Below are 23,916 nucleotides of genomic sequence, written 5' to 3' on the forward strand. Positions count from 1 at the left end.
TCCATATGACCCTGCAATACCACTTCTGGAAATATATCCCAAGGATGCAAAAAAGCAGAGTAAAAATGTCATCTGCACCCGTATGTTCATTGCGGCACTGTTCACAATAGCTAGTATCTGAAACAACTGAGTGCCCAAGAGCAGACGACTGGCTAAAAAAACTTTTGTACATCTACACAATGGAATACTATGCAGCTGTTAGGAAAGATGAAGTCATGAAATTTTGCTTATAAGTGGATGGTCATGGAAAGTATCATATTAAGTGAAATGAGTCAGAAAGAGAGGGACAGACATAGAATGACTGCAATCATTTGTGCAATATAACATAACGTAATATGAGACTGACATCCAAGGACATAGAGACAGGGCTAGGAATATTGCTCCATGGTTGGCAGCCTGCTTCATGAGCTGGGGGAGAAGGCAGCTAGAATAGAGAAGGAATCACTAAGTCAATGATGGTTGGATGGATAGTTCGGATTGGAGATGAGTGCTGAAAGTAGATAAAGTACCAAATGTGATAGCCTCTCAGTATTTGTATTACAAACCATAATGCTCCAAAATAGAGAGAGAGTATGGGGGAATTTGTTTGCCATAGAGGCAGGGGAGGGGCGGGCTAGGGGGGATGCTGGGGACATTGGTGGTGGAAAATGTGCACTGTTGGAAGGATGGATGTTCGATCATTGTATGATTGAAACTCAAACATGAAAGCTTTATAACTGTATCTCACGGTGATTCAATAAAAGAATAAAATAACCCCCCCCACTAAATTTTTGTTTCTTCTTATAACAAAGTCTGAAGTTTTGTAGGTTCAAGCAGTTTTATCCACTGAATATCCTTTGTCAGAGGAGCTTTTATAAATTATTTTATTTTTAAAATAGCATGAGAAATCATGAAAGGTGAGCAGGAACAAAAAAATCATCACCTTTCTGTATATACACTATCAGAAGATATGGCAAAAGAAAAGCCCCCATGTTCAAGTATAATAAGAGACAAAATGCTAAGCATAAAAGAACTGGCCAAGGTTTAGTTGAATTTTCTTTTAATTGAATCACCGTGAGATACACAATTACAAAGTTGGGACCAGAGTACAATGGGTGGGGCATTTGCCTTGCACACAGCCGACACAGGTTTGATCCCTGGTATCCCATATGATCCCCCAAGCCCACCAGGAGCAATTTCTGAGTGCAGAGCCAGGAGTAACCCCTGAGCATTGTTGGATGTGGCCCCAAAACAAACAAAACACAATTACAAAGTTATCATGATTGGGTTTCAGTCATATAATGTTCCAACACCCATACTTTCACTAGTGTACATTTCCCATCATCAGTGTCCCCAGCTTCCCTCCTTCCTTCACCCCTACTTACTTTCAACACTCATTCTTTTCCAGAGTGATCATTTCTAACTACTACTGTCATGGTGGTCCCTTTTCTATCCTAACTGCCCTTTCTGCCCCCAGTTGTGGCAAGTTTAAAACTGTGGGTCAGTACTGGTTCTTGTGAAGACAGTTTTTTAATGCTACTATGAAAAACAAAAGACAAATGAAAAAAATGTATCAGCATCATTAAAAATGTAAATCCTCATTTATCTACTAATTCAACTTTTTTTTTTCTTTTTGGGTCACACCCAGCAATGCACAGGGGTTACCTCCTGGCTTTGCACTCAGGAGTTACTCCTGGCGGTGCTCAGGGGACCATATGGGATGCTGGGAATCCAACCCAGGTCGGCCTCGTGCAAGGCAAATGCCCTACCCGCTGTGCTATTGCTCCAGCCCCACTAATTCAACATTTTTGTTTTGTTTTGTTTTGGGTTTCCCAAGTGGTAGAAGAGAGCCTATTTTTAGGACTTTTAAAAGAGGGGAATAGGAAACCTTTTGAAACTAATTGGAAAAATTAGTAACAAAAAATAGTAAAATTCTGAGAAAATTCAAAAGAGAGTTAAGAGATACAAAACTAGAAATTTTAAGAATAATGGTTTTAGCATAATATACTGTAGCACTATCGTCCCATTGTTCATCAATTTGCTTGAGCAGGCATCAGTAACGTCTCCATTGTGAAATTTGTTACTGTTTTTGGCATATCGAATACCCCACGGGTAGCTTGCCAGGCTCTGTTGTGCAGGCAGGAGACTCTCGGTACCTTGCCGGGCTCTCCAAGAAGGACAGAGGAATTGAACCCGAGTTAGCTGCGTACAATGCAAACGCCCTACCCCCTGTGCTGTCGCTCCAGTCTAGCATAATACAAATAGTAGAATAGTAGGAAATGTGTATAAATGTTAAAAATATATAAGATTGAATGCTGTTTGTTATGGGAAACAAATGGGGAAAGTCTAAACCATAAGATTGATGTCACCAATAGAAAATAGTTGAATTAATTATAGTATCTCCACACAATAGAATCCCTGTACAATGAATAAAATGATTTTATATATTTATATGAAAAGATTCCAAGTTACATTAAGTTAAAACAAAACATTCAAGATAGGGGCCAGAGAGATAGTATAGAGGGTAGTACTTTTGCTTGCACATGGCTGAGCCGGGTTTGATCCCTGGCATCCCATATGGTCCCTGAGCACCACCAGGAGTGATTCTTGACTACAGAACCAGGAATAAGCCCCTGAGCATTGTCAGGCGTGACCCCAAAACAAAACAAACAAGAAAATTCAAAACAACATATATATAGAAAATTATTTCTGGAAGATCACAAGACGTAGGTGATAGTGCTGATTATAAAATAACTAGAGATTTGGGGTTGGATTTCTAGGTGCAACCCTTTGTACATTTCTATTATTATATGTTTCCATTTTTTTGGGAGGTCACACCCAGTGATGCTCAGGGGTTACTCCTGGCTCTGCATTCAGGAATTACTCCTGGCGGTGCTCGGGGGACCATATGGGATGCTGGGAATCGAACCCGAGGTGGCCGCGTGCAAAACGCCCTACCCACTGTACTATCACTCCAGCCCCAGTGTTTCCATTTTTTTAAAAAATTTAATTAAAGAGCCATGATTTACAAAGTTACTGATAGTTGCATTTTAGGAGTACAGTAATTCAACACCAGTCCCTCCACCAGTGTTCCCAGATTCTCTCCCATCACACCCCCGTACCACCCCCACCTGTCAGCTTGACAGGCACATTACAGAGTGTCAGTGGTTGCCACTTAGATCTCATGTTTCTGCTGAATCTGTGTTTTGGTATATGGCTATATCCCTCTCTCATCATTGTACAGCTGAAGCCCTGGTGTCTATTAACCCATTACTTCTTGTTCTTTTCTTCCCCACTTGACTTCTTTCCTTCTCTGTTTGTCTCCTCTAAGCACTAAGGTCAAGGATGATCTAAGCATCCCCCTTTTATGACAGTACATTTTATAATTTTGATTATTTCTAAATCTCAGTGGTAGTTTAAATATGGAGGGCAAGTTAAAAAATTTTAAATATATTTTGAAAAAAGTTTTTGAAAAAGTATACATAGATAGCTCATATTATTATTTTTTATATATGTTTTATTTTCATAAAAGTAGTTCATAAAAGTAATTCGTTATAGATAATGTTCAAACACCAATCCCACCACCGAGGTAGCTCATATTAAATAGAGCAGTAAGATCTTATTCTGAGACAGAGGAAAATTAATTTACATAAGCATGAATAAATATAGGCATTCACTGTACTGAGAAGGCAATCACTCTCCCACCTTCTTAGTACAACCTCATTTACCAATAGTGTGACATCCCCATGAAGTGGAAGATTTGGATGGTTTTTTTTTTTTTAGAATATAAATCTGTCCCTTGGTAGTTGATTAAACCTTCCCTAATTGAAAATCACTTTTCAGAATGAAAAGTTATTTATGGGTAGGTGCCACTCATGTCGACCTAACAGGCCAAAAAAGGTTGAGTATTATAATCTATGATTACTGATCATCTGTTTTTCCTTTCATCTAGTGAACAACACAATAAAAAATTGGCAGAGTTTACATAGACGATCATAAAAATAGCTGTAACATAAAAAGATGTTAAAGTTTAGAGCAGTGCAGTTTCATTTTTTATCCTAGTAAAAGTTAAATATTTGGAAAGAAAAAACATAAAAAAAGCAATCTAGAGCAACCCCTCCCTCCCTTTTCAATAAGCCACCCCTTACAGTAAGTAAGTACTTAATCTTATTGGGTACATATGTTAAGGCTGACCGAAATCTCACTAGCAGTCCTAAGAAATAAAGATGATTACTTTTTTTTAACTCCTTCTGGGACCCAGAGCATATTCAAGACTAGGATGAGAATAGCACCAAAACTTTCTTAGACCCCCTCAAAGCTTTTAGAGACCTGGTTGCTCTCCCAAGTCTTTGTTTTCTTCTTTTTCTCATTGTCTGTCTATTTTTATTACTTATTTGCCAATAAGAATGAATTTTGTTTTAAAAGAAACTCAAGCTTGTGAAGCCAAAATAGCTCAGTTTGGAGAGCTTTAGACTGAAGGAACTCAAGCTTAAAAAAAAGGCACACTACTAAATGGGAAAAAACATTTGCACACCATACAACAGATAACAGGCTAACATCCAAGGTATATAAAGATCAACAACAAAAACATAAAACATAACCAGTCAAAACTTTAGGGAACTATAAGTAGATACTTCCCTGGAAAGGACATATATATGATCAGTAAGCATATAAAAGGGTGTTTGGGCAGTGGGGCGAGTGAGGCTTCCCCCCACCCCAAGGAACACAGCCCCAGCAGCTGAAAACCTCCTGAACTTAACTGCTGCTCTGCTCGCAGCCACTCTCCACACACTTGGGCCAAGCCTCACCCAGGAGTGATCTTTCTCCTGGACCACGTGGCTACATTTACACCACTAATATTCTAGGAGTAGCACACCATATTTAGTGGGGTTTAAAGTAGAAGACAATTTTAGAGGGAAATACATTTTTACAGATATGTGTGTGTATCCCACTTTTGTTTTTTCTTTGTTGGGTCACCCAGCAATGCACAGGGGATACTTCTGGCTCATGCACTCAGGAATTACTCCTGGCGGTGCTCAGGTCACATTGGATATGCCAAAAACAGTAACAATAAGTCTCTCAATGAGAGACGTTACTGGTGCCCGCTCGAACAAATCGATGAGCAACGGGATGACAGTAAACAGTGAATGTGTGTGTATAATACATATATGCATATGTCTATAATACATATATACATACATATATACATATATATCTGTATATATATATGCACGCAAGGCTCAATCTTCAACAACATGTTAGTAATCTCTTATAGATGGGTTTAGTGGCCCCTGGGTGAAATACAACCATTTTCTCACACTTTCCTCTAAGGAAACTCTTTTTGGATCACCTTCAGAGATTTATACATAACAAACAATACAAAATGAATTTTGGTTCTGCTTTGGGGCAGGGGTTGGGGATCGGGACGGAAACATCCCAAATATGGTGGTGGGAAGATGTTATGATGATGGGATTGGTGTTTGAATATTAAATATAATCAAATATTGTAGCACTGTAGCACTGTCCTCCCGTTGTTCATTGATTTGCTTAAGCAGGTACCAGTAACGTCTTCATTGTGAGATTAAGCCCAAAGAAAACAAACCTCTGGACTCAAAGAGCTGAATTTACTTCTGGTAGAGAGGAGGATTAGAGGGGAAAGGATATCCAATGGCCAGTGGTAAAAAGATATTACTGCTTTTAGTGGTGACTTCGTACTCTTTGGAAATGTGTGAAACTGTACCCCTAAAATATATCACTGTATCACTATATCACTGTCATCCCATTGCTCATCGATTTGCTCGAGTGGGCACTAGTAATTATTATTTTTGGCATATTGAATACGACACGGGTAGCTTGCTAGGCTCTGCCGTGTGGGTGGGATATTCTTGGTAGTTTGCCAGGCTCTCCAAGAGGGACTGAGGAATCGAACCTGGGTCAGCCGCATGCAAGGCAAACACCCTACCCCTGTACTATTGCTCCAGCCCAATCAAGTACTGTAAACTATTAAATTTTTTTCAAAAAATAAAAAGGTGTTTGTCATCACCTTTTATCAGAGAACAAATTAAAATGAGACATCTCACACCAGTGAGAGTGGCCTATATCAAAATAACTGGAAAGAAGCAGTGTTGGTAGGGATGTGGTGAAAATGAACCCTCCACTCACTTTTGGTGGGAATGTCATATGGTTCTACCTCTATAAAAAAACAGTATGGAGGGGCTGGAGCGATAGCACAGCGGGTAGGGCGTTTGCCTTGCACGCGGCCGACCCGGGTTTGATTCCCAGCATCCCATATGGTCCCCTGAGCACCGCCAGGAGTAATTCCTGAGTGCAGAGCCAGGAGTAACACCTGTGCATCGCCAGGTGTGACCCAAAAAGCAAAAAAAAAAAAAAAAACAGTATGGCGATACCTCAAAAAAAAATTGTAAGAATGTAGCTTTCATATGACCCAGTGATCCTACTTTTTGACATCTATCCCCAGGATTCAAAACATTAATTTGAAAATATACACACCTATGTTCACTGAAGCCATAAGTACAATAGCCAGGATAGAGAAACATCCCAAATATCCAATGACATATGAATGGATTAAAAGAAAGAAGTTGTTTTTATCCACTGGCATACATATATACACAGTAAATACTATGGAAAAATTTGCAGCTATAGGCAAAGTTACCATCTGCTGCAACTGGGATGGAAGTAATTGTCAAGCAAGCATGGTAGAGGGAGAAGGACAAATTACGAATAATCTCTCCTGTAATATAAAGACATAAAAGCTAGGAAATAGTATGACCAACACTTGGCCTTGGATTGCAAAACAGTCTGGGGAGTGGACCAGGGAGGGCAGGAAAAGGCAGATTGAAAGTGACATAACGGGGGGGGGGGGGGGCTGGAGCGATAGCATAGCAGTTAGGGCATTTTGCCTTGCACGCGGCCGACCTGGGTTCATTTCCCAGCATTCCATATGGTCCCCTGAGCACGGCCAGGAATAATTCCTGAGTTTAAAGCCAGAAGTAACTAACCCTTGTGCATCACCAGGTGTGACCCCAAAAGCAAAAAAAAAAAAAAAAGTGACATGAGGATGATAGTGAAAGGAGAGGGTCTGGAGCACTTGGGTGGCAATGAGGTATAATAAATTTGATATCAAAAATCATAAATATTAACACTATTGTAACGATGTTATCCAAACTATAATAAAAATTTTTAAGTTTTTGTTTTGTATGTAAATCACTGAGCACATTGTTCATTATTCTCATTTTAGCATTTCAGTAATGTGATGTAGCATATATATATATGTGAGATAGATTGAGACCCCCCTCAATTTAGCCACTAATACAACAATCAATAATGTAGTTATATCTGATTACTAATTTTAATGACTTTTTGATAACTAGATGATTAATTATTCTTTTTTTCTTTCCTACCCCTTGTTATAACTTCTTCAATATTTGTAGCTGAATTCATTTGAACAACTCTGTATCAATTACACCAACGAGAAGCTACAGCAGCTGTTCAACCATACCATGTTCATCTTAGAGCAAGAGGAATACCAGCGTGAGGGCATTGAATGGAATTTTATTGATTTTGGACTAGATCTACAGCCATGCATTGACCTGATAGAGAGACCCGTAAGAATACTTATCTGATATTTGGTTTCATTTCATAGTCAAGGGACAAAAATTATCCTATTTATACAGCATAAAGATAATTTTCTAAACAAAATTTTCTAAGAATACTTTTTTTTCTTTCTGGGTCACACCCAGTGATGCTCAGGGGTTCCTCCTGACTCTGCACTCAGGAATGACTCCTGGCGGTGCTGGGAGTGGTGGGGAACCATATGGGATGCTGGGAATCGAACCTGGGTCGGCCTTGTGCAAGGCAAACTCCCTTACCTGCTGTGCTATCGCTCCAGCCCCAGGAGATGATACTTTGATATCTGTTTTAAAATTAGCATTCTAGAAAGACCCTTCATTAGCTATTTTGTAGCCTTATTCCTATCTTGGCAAATGTAAATATATTGGCTGATGTGCCTTGGTTCCTCCTACATTACAGGTTCAGCTGTGGGTGTGACAATTGCGTCCATCTTTAGTCTGTCAAAGAGTGTAAGGTTTCACCCAGTTTTCTAAGCAATAAAGTAATATTTAATTTAGTTAAAAATAAAATTTGTCTTGTGAGTCTATTTTTTACACTGGCTGATGTTTTTATTAACTTATTAGTGTTTTGGGAAGACAGTTTTTTTAAAAAATATAATGTAGGAGTATTGCTATTTATTCAGCCATTGATTAAGCGGATTGAATTGGGCATGAATTCCACATTACTTTTTTTTTATTCTATTCTGAATGTTAACTTTATTGTTTCATTATTATTTCCCCCCCTTTTTTTTTGATTCAACAGTTTAATAGTAATCTTATGAAGCATCAGATCACTTTTGTATCTTGTAGAAATACATAGAATTATAGTGTTTGGTAGAAAAACATAGAACTATGTAACTCATTCACTTATGAACTGCTACAAAATTGTGATCTCCCATTGGTGAGTTGGCTGAGTATGTCCTTTGGGAGTTAGCTTTTGTGCAACAAGATAAACAAGAAACATAAGCTTTGCTTTTTATTTTGAGACCAAAATTATAGGAAAACTAGAGCATTCTAGGCATTGGTACTACTGATATAAGTAATTTATACAAAATTATAATATGAGATTATTAGTTATATTTTAACAACAGTTCATAAATTTCTTCTGTTCGGTACTCTTAAGTAGGAAACAGTCATTTTTCTTGTTTCTTTTTCTCTGGTTACGTCCTGTGCTCAGAGAGCTGATTTTAAAGATCCTAATATTATCATACTTATAGCCAGAAGGAGTGGGGTTAAATTGGGAAGAGGAAACACCGAGAGGACAATCACTCTCTGGAGATAATGTAGTCCTAGCATATTCAGACTTTGAGTTTAGAGGATAGCAACACATAGTTTTCATTTGGCTTAAGAAATTATTTTATTTTCAAAGCACTCTACCTTTTTTTTGTTTAAAACCAAACTCTTAAGTTACATTAGTTGGAAAAAATTTGCTTCTGTATCCTTTGCATCTGCATCATTATTTAGAAGTGACAGTCAAAGCATATCAATAATAACTTTCAGAGACTTCTCATGTTTACACAAACATGTGAATACAATTTCTTCCTGTTTTATTGGCCAAAAATGTTGTTTGGAAACTTACATTAAAAGGAATATAATTTCATATTAGCACTAGTGATGATTACATTTATGATACTCTGTATATATTTGGCACTTGGAAGTCTGGTGTTTAAGTATGTGTTGCTAACTGTACTTGGGTGGTCAGATGTTCCTGAGTATCACAGGGTCTAAAATTTGTCAGTCCTGTATCTCTAGAAATGATGACCAGTTAATCACCAGCCCACCCTACAGTCAAAATTACTAGGGAGAAAAACCCCCAACAAACAAATAAGAACTTCTCTAGTGGGACCTATTTGTCCTGTGCCATACTAATCTACTTTATATCTCTTTGTATCTGGGTCTTTTTTTAGTGAACTCATTGAGTAAAATAAAATGAACTCTCATGTTTTTGAAATATGTAATATATATATAAAGTGATTATTTTATCACCTTCAGTGCTCTACATAATGATAGCTTTAGATACTCTGCCAAGTGTGAAGTGGTGCATTTTATCACATAAACAGAAACTTAAATTAATTGGGATATAAAATGGCTGAAGCATTCCAGCATCTTTTATTTGTTGCTTTTGGTGAGCATCTACTTGAATTAGTTAACTTACAGTTTGCATACTAATAAGCTTATGAGTTTGAGCATTCATTCATTTTTTTATGTTTACATAGCAGTTTTTATTTGAATTATAGTTATGGTTTGGATATTACCTTCCTTTCTAGCAATTGAGTTTTCATAGGTCTCCACAAAAGTCTTCATTGTTTCGGGAAAAGTACTTTCAAATCAAGAGAAATCATCCTGATATTTAAAGTAATGTATAAAACATGTTCACTCTTATTGCTTCTCACTATTAGGCTAACCCTCCTGGTGTACTAGCCCTTTTGGATGAAGAATGCTGGTTCCCTAAAGCCACAGATAAAACCTTTGTTGAAAAACTGGTTCAAGAGCAAGGCTCCCATTCCAAGTTTCAGAAACCTCGGCAACTGAAAGATAAAGCTGATTTTTGCATTATACATTATGCAGGAAAGGTAAGTGTTACATAACCCAGTTCAGAGTACTGTGTTTAAAATTTTATTGGAGTTGGGGCTGGAGAGATAGTAAAGTTGGTAGGGTGCTTCCCTTGCATACGGTCAACCCAGATTGAATCTTCATCACCCAATATAGTTCTCCCCAAGCCTGCTAGGAGTGACCCCTGAGTATAAGACCAGGAGTAAGTCCTTAGGACAGCCAGGTGTGACCCAAGAGAACACCTTACTGAAGGTTAAATCGAAGGTGCCAATCAACATTTGTGAACACATTAAAACATACTACAATTTAATTGATGGTTGTTGAGATAGTCCGTTCATTGGGTTGTTCTATGATGATTATCTTCGGTTAAGGTTTAAATATTTGTTTTTGTAAAACTTTGTTTTCTCTATCTTGCCACATCTTGCTTTGGTGTGGGCTAGGTGGACTATAAGGCAGATGAGTGGCTGATGAAGAACATGGACCCTTTAAATGACAATGTGGCCACTCTCCTTCACCAGTCATCAGACAGATTTGTTGCAGAGCTCTGGAAGGATGGTAAGAGTTGTTTGTAACTTTGCTTGATTGGACTTTTTTACAACTGACACTTTTGTACTTTTGTATGATTCTTTCACATATATGTATATGTAGGCATATTTTACTTTAAAACTCTGTCCCTAGAGCAGGGCTGCCTAGGAATTTACCTCTTTCCACCCCCCCTTTTTTTTTAAATCCTGGGTAACAAGACATCTGCCCAAAAGGCCAGATGCTCTGGGAGTTATGGAAACATTATAGGCCCAGAGCCTTAAACCTTACAAATGCCTACGCATATTCTGGTCCATATTATTTTATAAAAGGGTAATTGGGAGTGCAAAATCTGAGAAACCCTGAATTATGTACATTTTCCTTGTACTATGAACAGTGTAGTGAGCTAAAGGCATCTGCTAGTAACAGTCCCCCACACACAAAGTGGCAGGTGAATAAACCAAATAGCCTGCATATAGATGAATTTTCTGAACTTGCATAGGTCTTTGTTCCTTTGTTTACATCTATAGTTCATGTTAAGATGAAGATTTTGGTGATTCTATCAGAGACTCTTAAGTTATTTATGACTTTATTCCATATTGGGAAGCAATATCCTCCATTTGGTTGTAGCCTACACCTCTTTGCTTAGCTCAGCCTCTCTGTGATCTTAGCTCTGAATTGGGTCCTTCCTAGATCTTTATTTTTCTTTAAATGGATTCTTGGGTAGGTGGGTCAGGGAATGGGGTTGGGTCACAGTAGTGTTCAAGGACTATTCCTGGCTCTGCACTTAGGAGTAATTTTGTTGGTGTACCTGGGACCAAGGATTCAAACCAGATGCTAGGTTGGCCAGATGTTAGGCAAGTGCTCTCTTTCCAGTACCCTTGCTAAGTTGTTTGCTTGTTTTGGCTTTTGTGCCACATCTAGCAGTACTCAGGCTCTGCTCTCCAGATCACTCCTGACAGGGTTTAGGGTACCATTTGAGGTGCTAGGATTGAACCCGTCAGCAGTGTGCAAGGCACGTATCTTCCTGCTATATACTATCTGTTCACAAGAAGGGAGGAAGATGATTAGGGAACTTGGAACAAAAGGAAAGACACAGAGAGAGGAATCAACATATGAAGTGAGTGAGTAAAGATATCTATGTCAGAAATATTCGAGAATGATCATATCAGCACAAGTGAATGTGAAGAGTGTCAGGGGTATGTGCACTGCACACTCGTGTGCATCTTACAGGGACACTAGATGTGGGAGACTGTGAAAAGAGGGATTTGGGGGAAAGATTAGGATTCTGAAATGTAAACAGGAAGCTTTTAGTCTGTCTTTCCATGAAAGTCTTAACTGACTAGAATGCACTGTTACTTGTCAGTGGAGGGAAGCAGTGTGAGCACTGAAAAGCAGAGTGGTAATCTTATGTGGAATTTGTCTCGTCTGGATGGATGAGAAGCTCTTGGTAGGAAGTGTTAGAGGGAATACAAGAAAACAGAGTTAAAGCAGAAGAAACCACTTGTGAAGCTGATTGCCACAAGTGTAATTGCTGGAATGACTGCACTCTGGTGAGGTTAGAAATGTATGTAGGAAATATCAAGTAAAGGAGATAAAGGAATAATGCTCCAAATCATAATTTAGATGTGGTTTTTGGTTACAGTGTAGATTAGTGTCAGTCACCCCTCCTGACACACTAGTAGGTGTTAAAACGTAGAATGGAGGGATGAGAAATGTATACAGACAAATGAATGGTGATGATATTTGGGGAAATGACACATGAAAGATACCAAATGAGCTTTTAGTGATGATCATCTCTTTCCTGAGGCCTAAGAGAAAATGTCATGAAGGAGGATGTAGTTTTCTTTGCATTCAAAGGATAATTTTTTTATTATTATTATTCCTAATGACGGCTGCCACTAGCTGAGCACATGCCAGTACCAGGAAGTTTTCAGTACTAATTTACTTCTATTTAGACCTTAGTCATTAAAGGATAAGTAAAAGAACCATGTGAACTGACTCATAAGGACATGAGTAAAGTGGACATTAAAGTGGACAGGGGAGGGAAGGGGTAATTGTTGAGCAAATAGACTGGATGGTCATGGGATAAAAGTGGAAATCAAAACTTAGAATTCATATTCTGTTTGGACTTTGGATAATACAAGAACATAGAGGTAGAGAGAGCAGAAATAATATGGGGATATTAGTCTGAGACAAGATCCTAGAGAACGCTTACTGCCGATCTTAAGTAAAACCGACTAAATAAGCAGTAATGTCTGTGAGTCAGGATAGTATCCGAAGTTTGGAATTTTGAAAGTAAGCAGGCATAGTATTTTGGATCTGTTGGGTGAAGAAGACAAGTGTGAGGTATTATAGGATGAGAATCATGGGCATGGGAGGATGCCCAACAGAAAGGAAACACAAGATAATTAATTGGTATGTTTTTCTATTGAAGTCTTAATGTATTTTCTCTTTGTTTTGAATGATAGCAGGAATAATGACAGTATAAAAAATTATTAAGTTCTAAAAATAATACTTGTTCTGGAACTGTGAACTGCTTTTGACTGCAACCCAGAAATATTGTGGGGAACATTTATTTAGTATCTGATTCCTCCATCCCTCTTGGAGAGCCTGGCAAGCTACCCATGGCGTATTCGATATGCCAAAAACAGTAACAAGAAGTCTCACAATGGAGACGTTACTGGTGCTCGCTCGAACAAATCGATGAGCAACGGGGTGACAGTGCTATAGACCTAACCATATATAACTGCAAGTCTAACCAAGTGTTTTTTTTGTGTGTGGTTATAATCTGTAAGGTAGATTTAGGACTTGTTAAAGACATGTCATATATCCTATAAGAGATTATTATCTCATTAAAAACTCAGGATACACACAAATGTAATTTTAGGCCAGAGCTGACCTGAAGCTCCTAGCTTCTTTCCATTCTTCTACTTTAACACTATATCTCCCACTTCTGAGTTACTTGAGAGTCTTTGGCAGTTGTAGGTTAATGTTAGGAATGTAAGATTTGACAAGCAAGGGTAGAGGTGGGACTGTATTTATTGATTCTCTTTTGTTACAGTTAATGTGTCTTATCAAATAGGAATCTATAGATTCTTTGCCTATATTTTGAGGCTTTCCATTTAATAGAAATTGATAAGTTGCTTATTTACTTATGGAACTACTGAGAGGAAATACACCCAGTGAATTTTCTTCAAGGCTGATATATCCCTAATTTTTCTTTTGTACATATGGACATAAGATATATATCTTCCACATTCCAGAACTCTCACTGCCCTGTGTGCACAGTACTTTTATAGCCTTCTTTTGTAAAGATAGACATTTAGAAGTATGTTTGGCCACTTCGGTCAGAATACATTGAGAAATCTCATCTGCCGTAAGTTTGATTTGAATGTGCTAGCATCTACTCTGAAATAATGCTATATATTTGCTCTCCTATAATGCTCTTAGCAGGAAGTCCTCTTATCCTTCAGTGTAGTAGGCACTCAGTTTGATCTGAATGGTATCCATTCTTCAGGGTGTGAAGGACAGACATACTTTCTGTCCTTCACAGTACCACATATTTTGTACATAGAGTGGCATGTATAGAAGTTTGAAGAGGGTTTTACGATGAATTTATAACTGCCCACTCTATGTAGAGATCTTTATGATAAAGAGGAAGCTTTTTTTCTTGGAAGAGAAAATAGCTCTGAAAAAAAAATGGGTAACTTTTTCTTTTTGTAGTCACAGGAGAAAAATGGCAAGTTGACTGTGAATACTTGAAGAATACAAATTGCCTGTGAAGGTGCAAAAGCTTGAGTATGAAACATATTATGTTAGAGTTTGTGTTAGAGCTTCACAGTTTTCTCAATGGCAGATCCAGAGAAATAAGATTTGGGGCTGGCAGCCCTGCTCTAGAGATCCATACATAGTACTCTACTTTTTGTTTTGAAAACTCTGCCAAGTACATAGGACTTCTTGGGGTTCACTACAGAAAGAAAAAGAAGTTTTGCCTTTTTGTGTAAATGTGCCTCCTGGGGTATTTTGGGTTAACTGTATGATTAAATAAGTATGATTTGAATTTATGGTTTGACATTATACTAACGTTTTGCTGCAGCAGAATTTTAATCTTGTTTTCCTTTAAGTTTAGTAATTTTTCTTTAAAATTAGTAATTTATACTTGAATAAATTTAATTTCCTAAATTTGTATTGGTAGTGAAATTAGATAATATTGTGGATTTCAGGCAGTAAACACTACTAGTATTTACATTTGCCAGAGTACTTAATGTAGTCTTATCCTAAATTACTACTTGCAAGACAACTTTATAAAAGACAATGCAAAAGTATATTACTCTTAAATTTCATCCTGCTGTTAATAAGGGTTTAGTCATTTACCTTTGATATGATACAGTGCTCACACCTGGAGTTTTGGTTCAATTTAAATTTATCTTATAATGAACTTGTCCAAATGTGCATATTCTCTAAGGAGTAATGTTTGCATGGAATCTGCCCTGGACCAGCTACCTTCATTAGCCTAAATTCAGAGTTACTTGTGATGTCAAATGTTTTTCACACTAACTGAAGTGTTTGTGTATTTGCTCTTCTGTCCTGTTTTTACTGTTTCTCTGCTTTAGAGATTCAGAATATTCAGAGAGCTTCTTTCTATGACAGTGTTTCTGGTCTTCATGAGCCTCCAGGTGAATGTATAAAGCCCATAGATCTTCCAAAACAGAAGGGTTTTAAACCCACAGGGACAACTCATGGGGGGCTGGCAGGGTGGCTATGGGAGGGCAGGGTAGACTGGGGCTGGAGCTGATTTCTGGGTTTGTTTTAGTTTTGCTCATAGACCTGCATGGACCTTTCATTTCATGCTCAGTTTTATTATATGTCAAGGCAACTGTTTGAGTGCATAAACAATTCAATTGCTACTGCCTATACATTGCTTCTTATTTTATGCATAGCACTTACAGCACTGCATATTAAAAGGTATGTCACTACCTTTTCCTATAGCACCATTTTGATACACAGCCCTCTACAGGGAATAGTCAGGAATTGATCTGCTAAATTTTCAACTTAACCTTTAAATTTTCAACTCAAAGGAAGTTGAAGCTATTTTGTTTTTCTTTTTTAAAGTAGATAACATTTTGTGAATAAATAATTATATATTTTGCACAGTTTGGTATTACCATTATATCTTTTGGAATTTATATGTATATCTGGCTGTTTGGCTTTCTCTTGAAATAGAGATAGTGATACCATTCCAAAACTTTTTGAAATAGGAGAAAATGAAATGCCACTAGAATTTCTACATTGAACTTTCAATTGATCTCCAAGCATTTGAGGAATGTGGTCTTAATCCTTCAACTTGTTTTAATATACAACTTAAACATGTTTAGTGGCCCCCCTAAAGTGCAATTTAAAAAAAATCCCTAAAGCTTTCAGTTATTTAGTGAACGTCAAGTCATGAAGTTCAAAGATTAAGTTAAATTCATCCTATAAAATTTTCTTTGTGATTTTGGAGCATAATAATACTGAGATCCAAGTCCATCTCAAAAAAAAAAATTTAAAGGTATTTTGAAGGAACATGCCCATTTTAACACAAGTCAGTATGTTTATCATCGGCTCTAATTCATAGTCAGTTGTAAATACCAAGGGTAGAGCTGGGCAGAAATAGTTGATACCAAAGTCATTCCATGAGCTAGAATGAATATTTTATAGAAAAACTCCATAGTAACACATCTTCAAATTCATTCATCTATGGCCTTGAGGAATACTGACAAAACTGTGCAAGTGAGAAATAAATGAGAGAACTAAGAAATAGTTTTAAGATGCTTAACTTACTGCCTGGAACTTGTGCTTTGTTAAACTTCTCTTGATCTTTCAGACTTCCCCCAAAGTAAAGTGCCTTCGTTCATTACGTTAATGTTCTTTAGATCTTGGGTTCTAATCTCTGAAAAGTCCAGAGTGATTTCTTGAGAGCAGGAACAGTGCCTGTCTTTGCTCACTGTCAAAGACACAAAGTAGCACACCATAAATCATCAATTGAGGAAATTGATGGGTGCAGTAACTTCATCTAACATTCCTACTATGACTTTGTCCTCTTCTAACCCCTCCCTCTCCTACAGTATAGTTGTTCTTTCCTTTGGAACTATATGACTCTCTGAGTATGGACCAGGTGTATGTACCAGTAGGACTGAGTACAGAGCCACTTATAGATCATACAGTTCTCTCCAAGAATAAGTTCATTAAGCTTAGCATATTCTTGGGCCAGAGAGATAGTAGAGCTGGTAGGGCACTTGCCATGTACACAACCAATTTGGATTTAGTTCCTGGCACCCCACATGATACCCCGAGCCTGCCTAGTAAGCCCTTAATCTAGTAAGCCCTGAGCACAGTTGGGTGTCACCCCACTCCCCCCAAAAAAAAGCTTACCTTGCTCCCTGAAAATGAACCATGTTTTTTTTTTTCTATTAGGGAGGTGTCCTTTGATTGATTTCCTCAGCCAAACTGAATTACAGAGAACTTTCCAGCACTGTGGCTAGACATGACCTTTGAAGATGTGTAGAGTATCACTATAGCATAATGGTTTAGTTTGATTTGGTTTTTCAATATGTGTTGAAAGATTCAACACCCTCAGAAGGGTTTTAAATGAAAATGTGAACATTAATAGTTTGTTATTTCTCAGAAGACAGGAAATTTTAAAGATCTAGATCGCAAGATAGTGAGCATCTCTCTAAACAAGTTAATGCAGTCAGTGTGAACTTTGTGCTTTTAAATATAATCAAATTATTTTTAAAAAGTATTATGAAATATATAGAGACTTTTTAAAGGAAAAGCATGTATAGATTAATCAATGGAAGTAGAGAGAAGTATCTAAAAACATCAAAGGAACAGTCCAGAACAGGAGAAACAGTTCTACGAGACAGAATAACAAGCCCATACATATCAAAGGACTATTTCTTCCAGATCTATTTTAAAAGTTTAATTATCTGAGGTAAATTGGTAGTAGAAATGCAAGCTTTATAAAAGAGATTGTCACCTCAAAGTTAGAGTTTTGGAGTTGAAATTAGGGGCATTCTGTGGCTCTAGTTCTGATCCACTATTTGGGAGGACGTTATAGATAATCTGCCCTAATGCTGGTTTAGTCCTGCAGATTCCTTCACAGAAGAATGGCACTTAGATCCTCTGAATCTCTGTGATTACTAGAATTAGAAACTTTATCACTAGAGGATATCTGATTAATCTAAGCACCTGCATTTTGTAACATAGTTGGCCAGATGCCCATGGAATAGGGAAAGGGAATTGTAACTCGAGAGTCAGTCTTTGCAAAGCAGATAGCTGTGGTAGAACAAAGTATGAAAGTGTCAAAGTATGAAAGGGTCTGAATGCTTGAAATACTCAAGTCCCCAGGCCTCCTATGAACAGCTTCACTAAGCAAAAGTAAGAAAGACTTATGACTGCTTGAAACTAGGTACTGCAGTCAGAATAGAAATTTCAACAATGTTAGCTAAATGGTAGTCAGCCATAGCAGAATCACACACATACCCCCTCTCTCAAGAATAAACCACAATAGCATCAGGCTACAGAACCTCAACTACTAAGAGGACTCAATAGACAAGTCCTGGTTATGTAGATTACAATTCAAACAACGAAAGGGCCAAGACTTTAGAGAAATATGTCTTCCTGGGATCCAGTGAGTTCCTTCAGAGGATAGGACTCATCTGGCTACCAAGGCCGAGTGCTACAAGAAGATATCAAGTCCCATTGGTTTTAGCAGTCAGCTCATGGCTGTGGAATGTGCTACTGTCCCTTCTCCCCCAGCTTTCGTGTAAGCCACAGCCAAGACTTCGGAGGCAAACTTGTCTTCATTGTATCAGGAAGCTCTTTCACAGAGGAAGGGACAAAATCCAGACCACTTGTAGCTGTGTGTTACAGCCTCCAGTGATTACAACAGGCATAGTATGGCATGGTGAGAGTGCACTTAGCTAACCATTCTTGGACATCCAGCAGTCTTCTCTCCAGTATTACCCTGCAACCAACAGCATCAGATCCCTACAGCTGGGTAATAGAGGATCCGATGTTGTACCACAGTTATTGGACTCAAATGGATCAGAAAGATCTGGTCAGAAGAAAATTAGCAACAAAGTACATTATATTCAGGTTGTTATTCCCCATGCAGGGCAGTCGGTAAACTAATGCATCCACCCTTCATCCCATACACCAAGGCCAAATAAAACAAAACAAGTATCTGAATCCAGAGCCAGACTACCTTTCACTGGAAAAACAAAGCATATGCCCCCCAAAAAGAAGGCCTTTGACTGAGAAGGAGAATACCTCAGAAATCAGAGTTAATGATATGGAAATGGTGAGTTTAATGATTTGAAATAACTTAAGGGAAAGTCATCAAGGTTAAAGGCTGGACATGTAGTACAGGGGTATACTACATGCATCCAACCCAGGTTCAATTCCTGGCACTGCACATAGGAATTGATCTGAACACAGAAGAGTGTGGTTCCTGTCCTCACAAAAAAACATTCAGGTATATCAATGAAAGTGCACCTCAGAAGTTCTTCACCAAAAAAAAACAAAACAAAATGAACACTGAAGCTATAAAAAATTTTCTGATTGCAAATAAGGAAACAATGAAATTGAAACTTACATTGTAAGAACAACAGAGAAATGGTAGATCAAGTAAGGGACTTGTACATGCAGCTTACCCAGGTTCGATCCCTGGCACTACATATGGTCCTCTGAACCCCACCAGGAGTGATTTTTTTACAGAGCCAGGAGTAAACTCCGAGCAATGCCAGTGTGGCACCAAGAAGAAAAGAAAAGAGAAAAAGGAAAAGAAAGTCCAGCTATAACTCAAATGGAAGATGACAAATAAGATTTCAGAAAATCGTAGTGTTCAGACTCCATTAAACATAAGGGTAATGGGTATACTAGACGAGGAAGCGAGAAATAAGAGGACAGAGAGCCTATTTCAAAGATAATGATAATTGAAAACTTTCATAACCCAAGGGAAAAAAAGAGAGCCAGGAAGTTGATAAAAATACCCAGGTTTCTAATTGCAAAAGACCTACACTAAGAGAGATTATTGAATTATCAAGAGTCAACAATAAAGAACAAACACTGGGCCAGAGTGTTAATACAGTGGGTAGGACATTTACCTTGCACAGGGCCAAGCTGACCATATATGATTGATCCCTAACATCCTATAGAGTCCCCCAAGCACCACCAGGAGTAGTTCCTGAGTGCAGAGCCAGGGTAACCCCCAGAGTGTTGCCAGGTTTGGCCACCTTCTCCTTCCAAAAAGGAAAAAACATTAAGGAAAAAAGTAATATGACATGGCATCTGAAGTTAATTTTTTTGGAAAAGAAAATATTCCTAGTGTTATCATCTAGTCCTTGAAATGATGCAAAAAGTGATGAATATAATGGGGGAATTCATACTTTTGCAATATTTTCAAGTACTCCCTTGTTTGTCTCTAACTGCATTTTCTCAGGGCCAGTCTGCTTAGATTCAGTACTTTATAGGCTGCCCTTAAGCATTTCTTCTCTAAGCAATAATGTACTGCTTGTGAAGGATGTTCTCTGTTATAGATATTAAGTGTTCTTGAGAAGTTAAGCTGTGATATCATTCACCTCATTGAGACATACCTTACTAATTAAATTTCAACTTTCGGTAATAGTCCTGGGATGTGTCCTAATTAGATGTTAGTTAATATAAATCTAAATTGCCCACTTAAAAGATTTAGCTGAACACATAACTGTATTTACTCTACCCACCTAAAAATAACATTACATTTTTTACATACACAAGTGTCTGTAGAGAGCCCTGCTGCCCTTCATCAAATATATAACTTGTATCTGAGGCATCATGTTGGAGAGATATGTTTCAAAATCTAGAGAATAGGCTTTAAATATGTTTATTGTACAGTATTTATATTTTAATAATCTTTTATTTATACTTACAAAGCATCTTATTCAAGAGTTTTTAAGTTACATAACTTTTCAGCATTATTTGGTGGAAAAATCTAAATTAATGACAGAATTAGGTTAAATAATTCCAAGTTCACTGACTTCCATTTCAATTTGTGGTCAACTACACGTGCAATCTTTTTGAAAGTAGATTATGAATATAGCATGCTATTGGCCTACCAAATAAAGTAGGGAAGAACTAGGGAAAAGGCGACTTTTTTTTTTTTTTTTTTTTGCTTTTTGGGTCACACCTGGCGATGCACAGGGGTCACTCCTGGCTCATGCACTCAGGAATCACCCCTGATGGTGCTCAGGGGACCATATGGGATGCTGGGATTCAAACCCGGGTTGGCCTCGTGCAAGGCAAACGCCCTACCCGCTGTGCTATCGCTCCAGCCCCAAAGGGCGACATATTTCTCATCTACTGGTTTAGTAATAAAACATAGTTTATAAACCACACACAATGGGATATGAAATTATTCCTCAAAGATATTTTGAACTGATGAGAGCCTAAGAAATGTACCATTAAAATAAAATCATTATATTTTTTATTTCAGACTTTTAAGAATATTGAAATTCATATTAAATAATAAATTTGCATTAATAAATAAAAATTTATAATACAACAAATAAAGGCACCCGTATCAGGCTATAAACATATCTTGCTATAGAAATCCTACAAGTTAGTAGAGAGTAGAAAGATGTATTCGTAATCCTTAAAAATAAAAAACTTCAAACCACAAATATTCTTTTTTTTTTTTTTAAATTTTATTGAATCACCGTGAGATAGTTACAAGCTTTCATGTTTGGGTTACAATCTCACAATGATCAAACTCCCATCCCACCACCAATATCCCGGGTATGCCCCCCCTTTCCCACACTCCCCTTGCCTCTGTGGAAGACAATATTCCCCATACTCTCTCTCTACTTTTGGGCATTATGGCTTGTAACACAGACACTGAGAAGTCATCATGTTTTGTCCATTATCTACTTTTGGCATGCATCTCCCATCCCAACCAAACCACAAATAATTCTAACCTGAAAAATTATGATTTAAATATGATAGAGAAAATAATTGGCTATCCAAAAATAGATTAAAGATAATAGAGTTTGCCACCACCAGACCTGCATACTGAAAGGTAGTCTTTTACTGGAAAAGGAAAAATCAAAAGACCATAGATCTTAAGAGGCAGTAAATAGTAATACAGCATCAGAAACATAGTCAACAATAAAATGATAAAACATCAGAAACAGAATGTTTAAAGATGAATTGACATAAGCACACAGAGTGATGATCTCAGAAACAGAAAGATTGATCCAATTCTTACGGTAAACACAAAACAAAAATCAAAAGTAAATGTACTTCATACACTCAAAAGAAAAGTTGAACTGGTTAAAAGAATCGTAGCAAAACCAGCCAAGTGAAAAAGTAGAAATTTGTGGAAAAGAAGTACCAGAAATATAAAACAACTAAGGAGTAGAGCCTTAGTAAAGTGGGTAGGGCAATTGCCTTTCACATGCCAAAATAGTATTGTAAGCCAAAATACAATTTAAAAAGAAAAAAAGAAAAAGAATCAAATCTATAGGTAAGAAAATGAAGATTCTGCTCATATTGCTGGTAGGGGATTTCATTTACAGTTCTCACTACAGAGGATGTTGGAATGAAATGTCAGTGTCCAGGAAACACTAGTGTTTATAATAAAGTTTACAGTGGGAACACATGTACACACACACACACACACACACACACACACACGAAGGAGGAAGGAAGGAAGGGAAGGGAAGGATCGAGGAGGGGAGGGGTGGGAAGGGAGAAATAGCATATATACCAAAGCTACAGTTAATATCAATTCTCAGTGGAGAAAAAACAAAAGCTTTCCCCAAAGATCAGATGTTCATTTCAGAACTACTTTTCACAATAGCTTTGGAAGTCCTAGCCATTGGGCAAGTTCTAGCAGTTGAACAAGAAAAATGACTCTAAGTTGAAAAAAGAGTTAAAACTGTCACTGTCTAAAGGTGGTGTGATAATATACATGAAAAACCCTGAAGACTTCACTAAAATGAACCAGAAATTTTTTTTAATTTATTTATTTTTTAATTAGTGAATCACTGTTAGGGTACAGTCACAGATTTAAACATTTTTGTGCTTGTGTTTCCCTCATACAATGTTCGAGAACCCATCCCTCCACCAGTGTCCATTCCCTCCCACCCCTGTCCCATCTCCCCCCATCCCACCCTGCCTCTGTGGCAGGGCATTCCCTTTTGTTCTCTCTCTCCAATCGGGTATTGTGGTTTGCAGTAGGGGTATTGAGTGGCCATTGTCTTCAGTCTCTAGTCCACTTTCAGCACGCATCTGCCTTCCCGAGCGTGGTCTTCAACCACATTTTACTTGGTGTTCCCTTCTCTATCTGAGCTGTCTTTTCCCCCAGCATGTGAGGCCAGCATGCAAGCTATGGAGCCAACCTCCTGGTATTTATTTCTACTATTCTTGGGAAAATGAACCAGAAATTTTTTAAGGAATACAGTAAAGTGGCAGAATACAAAATGCATACACAGAAAGAAATTCTATTTCTCTGTGTAAGCAGCAATTTTGAGGAAAGCAGAATTAAGAAATCACAAATGCATTAGAAGGGATAAAATACCAGAGACTGTACTTAACCAGGGACCTGAAAAAAAGGTCTATACTTAGGACTGTAAGACATTAAGAAACTGAAGATACAAAAAAATTGAAAAATACCCTATATTCATGGATTAGAGTAATATTGCTCAATGTCAATGTGACCGAAAGAAATTTACAGATTCAACAAAATCTTTCAAAATTCCTATAGTTTGGGCCAGAGCTGCAGGCAGGAAGCTTGTCTTGTAGGCAGTATGCCTGGGTTAAATCCCCAGGTTGAGTAAACCTTGAGAATCATTGGGTGTGGCTCAAAAGCAAATTCCAATACTTTTCTTTGTTTTGAGGGCCATACTTAGTATCCAGAGTTTACTTAGTAGTATCCAGAGCTTACTCCTGACTTTCCTCAAGGAATAAAAGATCAACTCAGGGTGTCAAGGATTGAGTCAGGATCAGCTGAGTGCAAAGCAGTACTATCCAGCCTCTATTTTTTCTTTTCCCTTTTTTTGCAGGGGGTAGGTGGCGGGGGGTGGGGGGTGGGGGGGAGGGTTGGAGGGGACAGCACTGTTTGCAATCATCCATGGTGGACTTGAAGGATCATACAGGGTGCTGGGGATTGAACCCAAGTCTACATGCAAGGCAATCTAACTCCAGCCCC

The 23,916-nt window shown here is 37.9% G+C and overlaps 1 protein-coding gene across 7 annotated transcripts in view; it reads left to right on the forward strand.

Annotated features, from left to right (window-relative positions):
• Positions 1 to 23,916, forward strand: part of MYH10 (myosin heavy chain 10) — a 169,525-nt gene that overhangs the window by 77,996 nt on the left and 67,613 nt on the right. For 4 of the 7 annotated variants that reach the window (XM_055133893.1, XM_055133889.1, XM_055133888.1 and 1 more), the window contains 4 exons: positions 7,431 to 7,604; positions 10,007 to 10,180; positions 10,601 to 10,715; positions 15,299 to 15,361. In XM_055133893.1, coding sequence (XP_054989868.1) covers positions 7,431 to 7,604; positions 10,007 to 10,180; positions 10,601 to 10,715; positions 15,299 to 15,361 — 526 coding nt within the window. The remainder of the gene's footprint in view (positions 1 to 7,430; positions 7,605 to 10,006; positions 10,181 to 10,600; positions 10,716 to 15,298; positions 15,362 to 23,916) is intronic. The other 3 variants (XM_055133891.1, XM_055133892.1, XM_055133894.1) reach the window with 1 other exon arrangement.

Source organism: Sorex araneus, chromosome 3, assembly GCF_027595985.1.
Source record: "Sorex araneus isolate mSorAra2 chromosome 3, mSorAra2.pri, whole genome shotgun sequence".
Taxonomy (NCBI): Eukaryota; Metazoa; Chordata; class Mammalia; order Eulipotyphla; family Soricidae; genus Sorex; species Sorex araneus.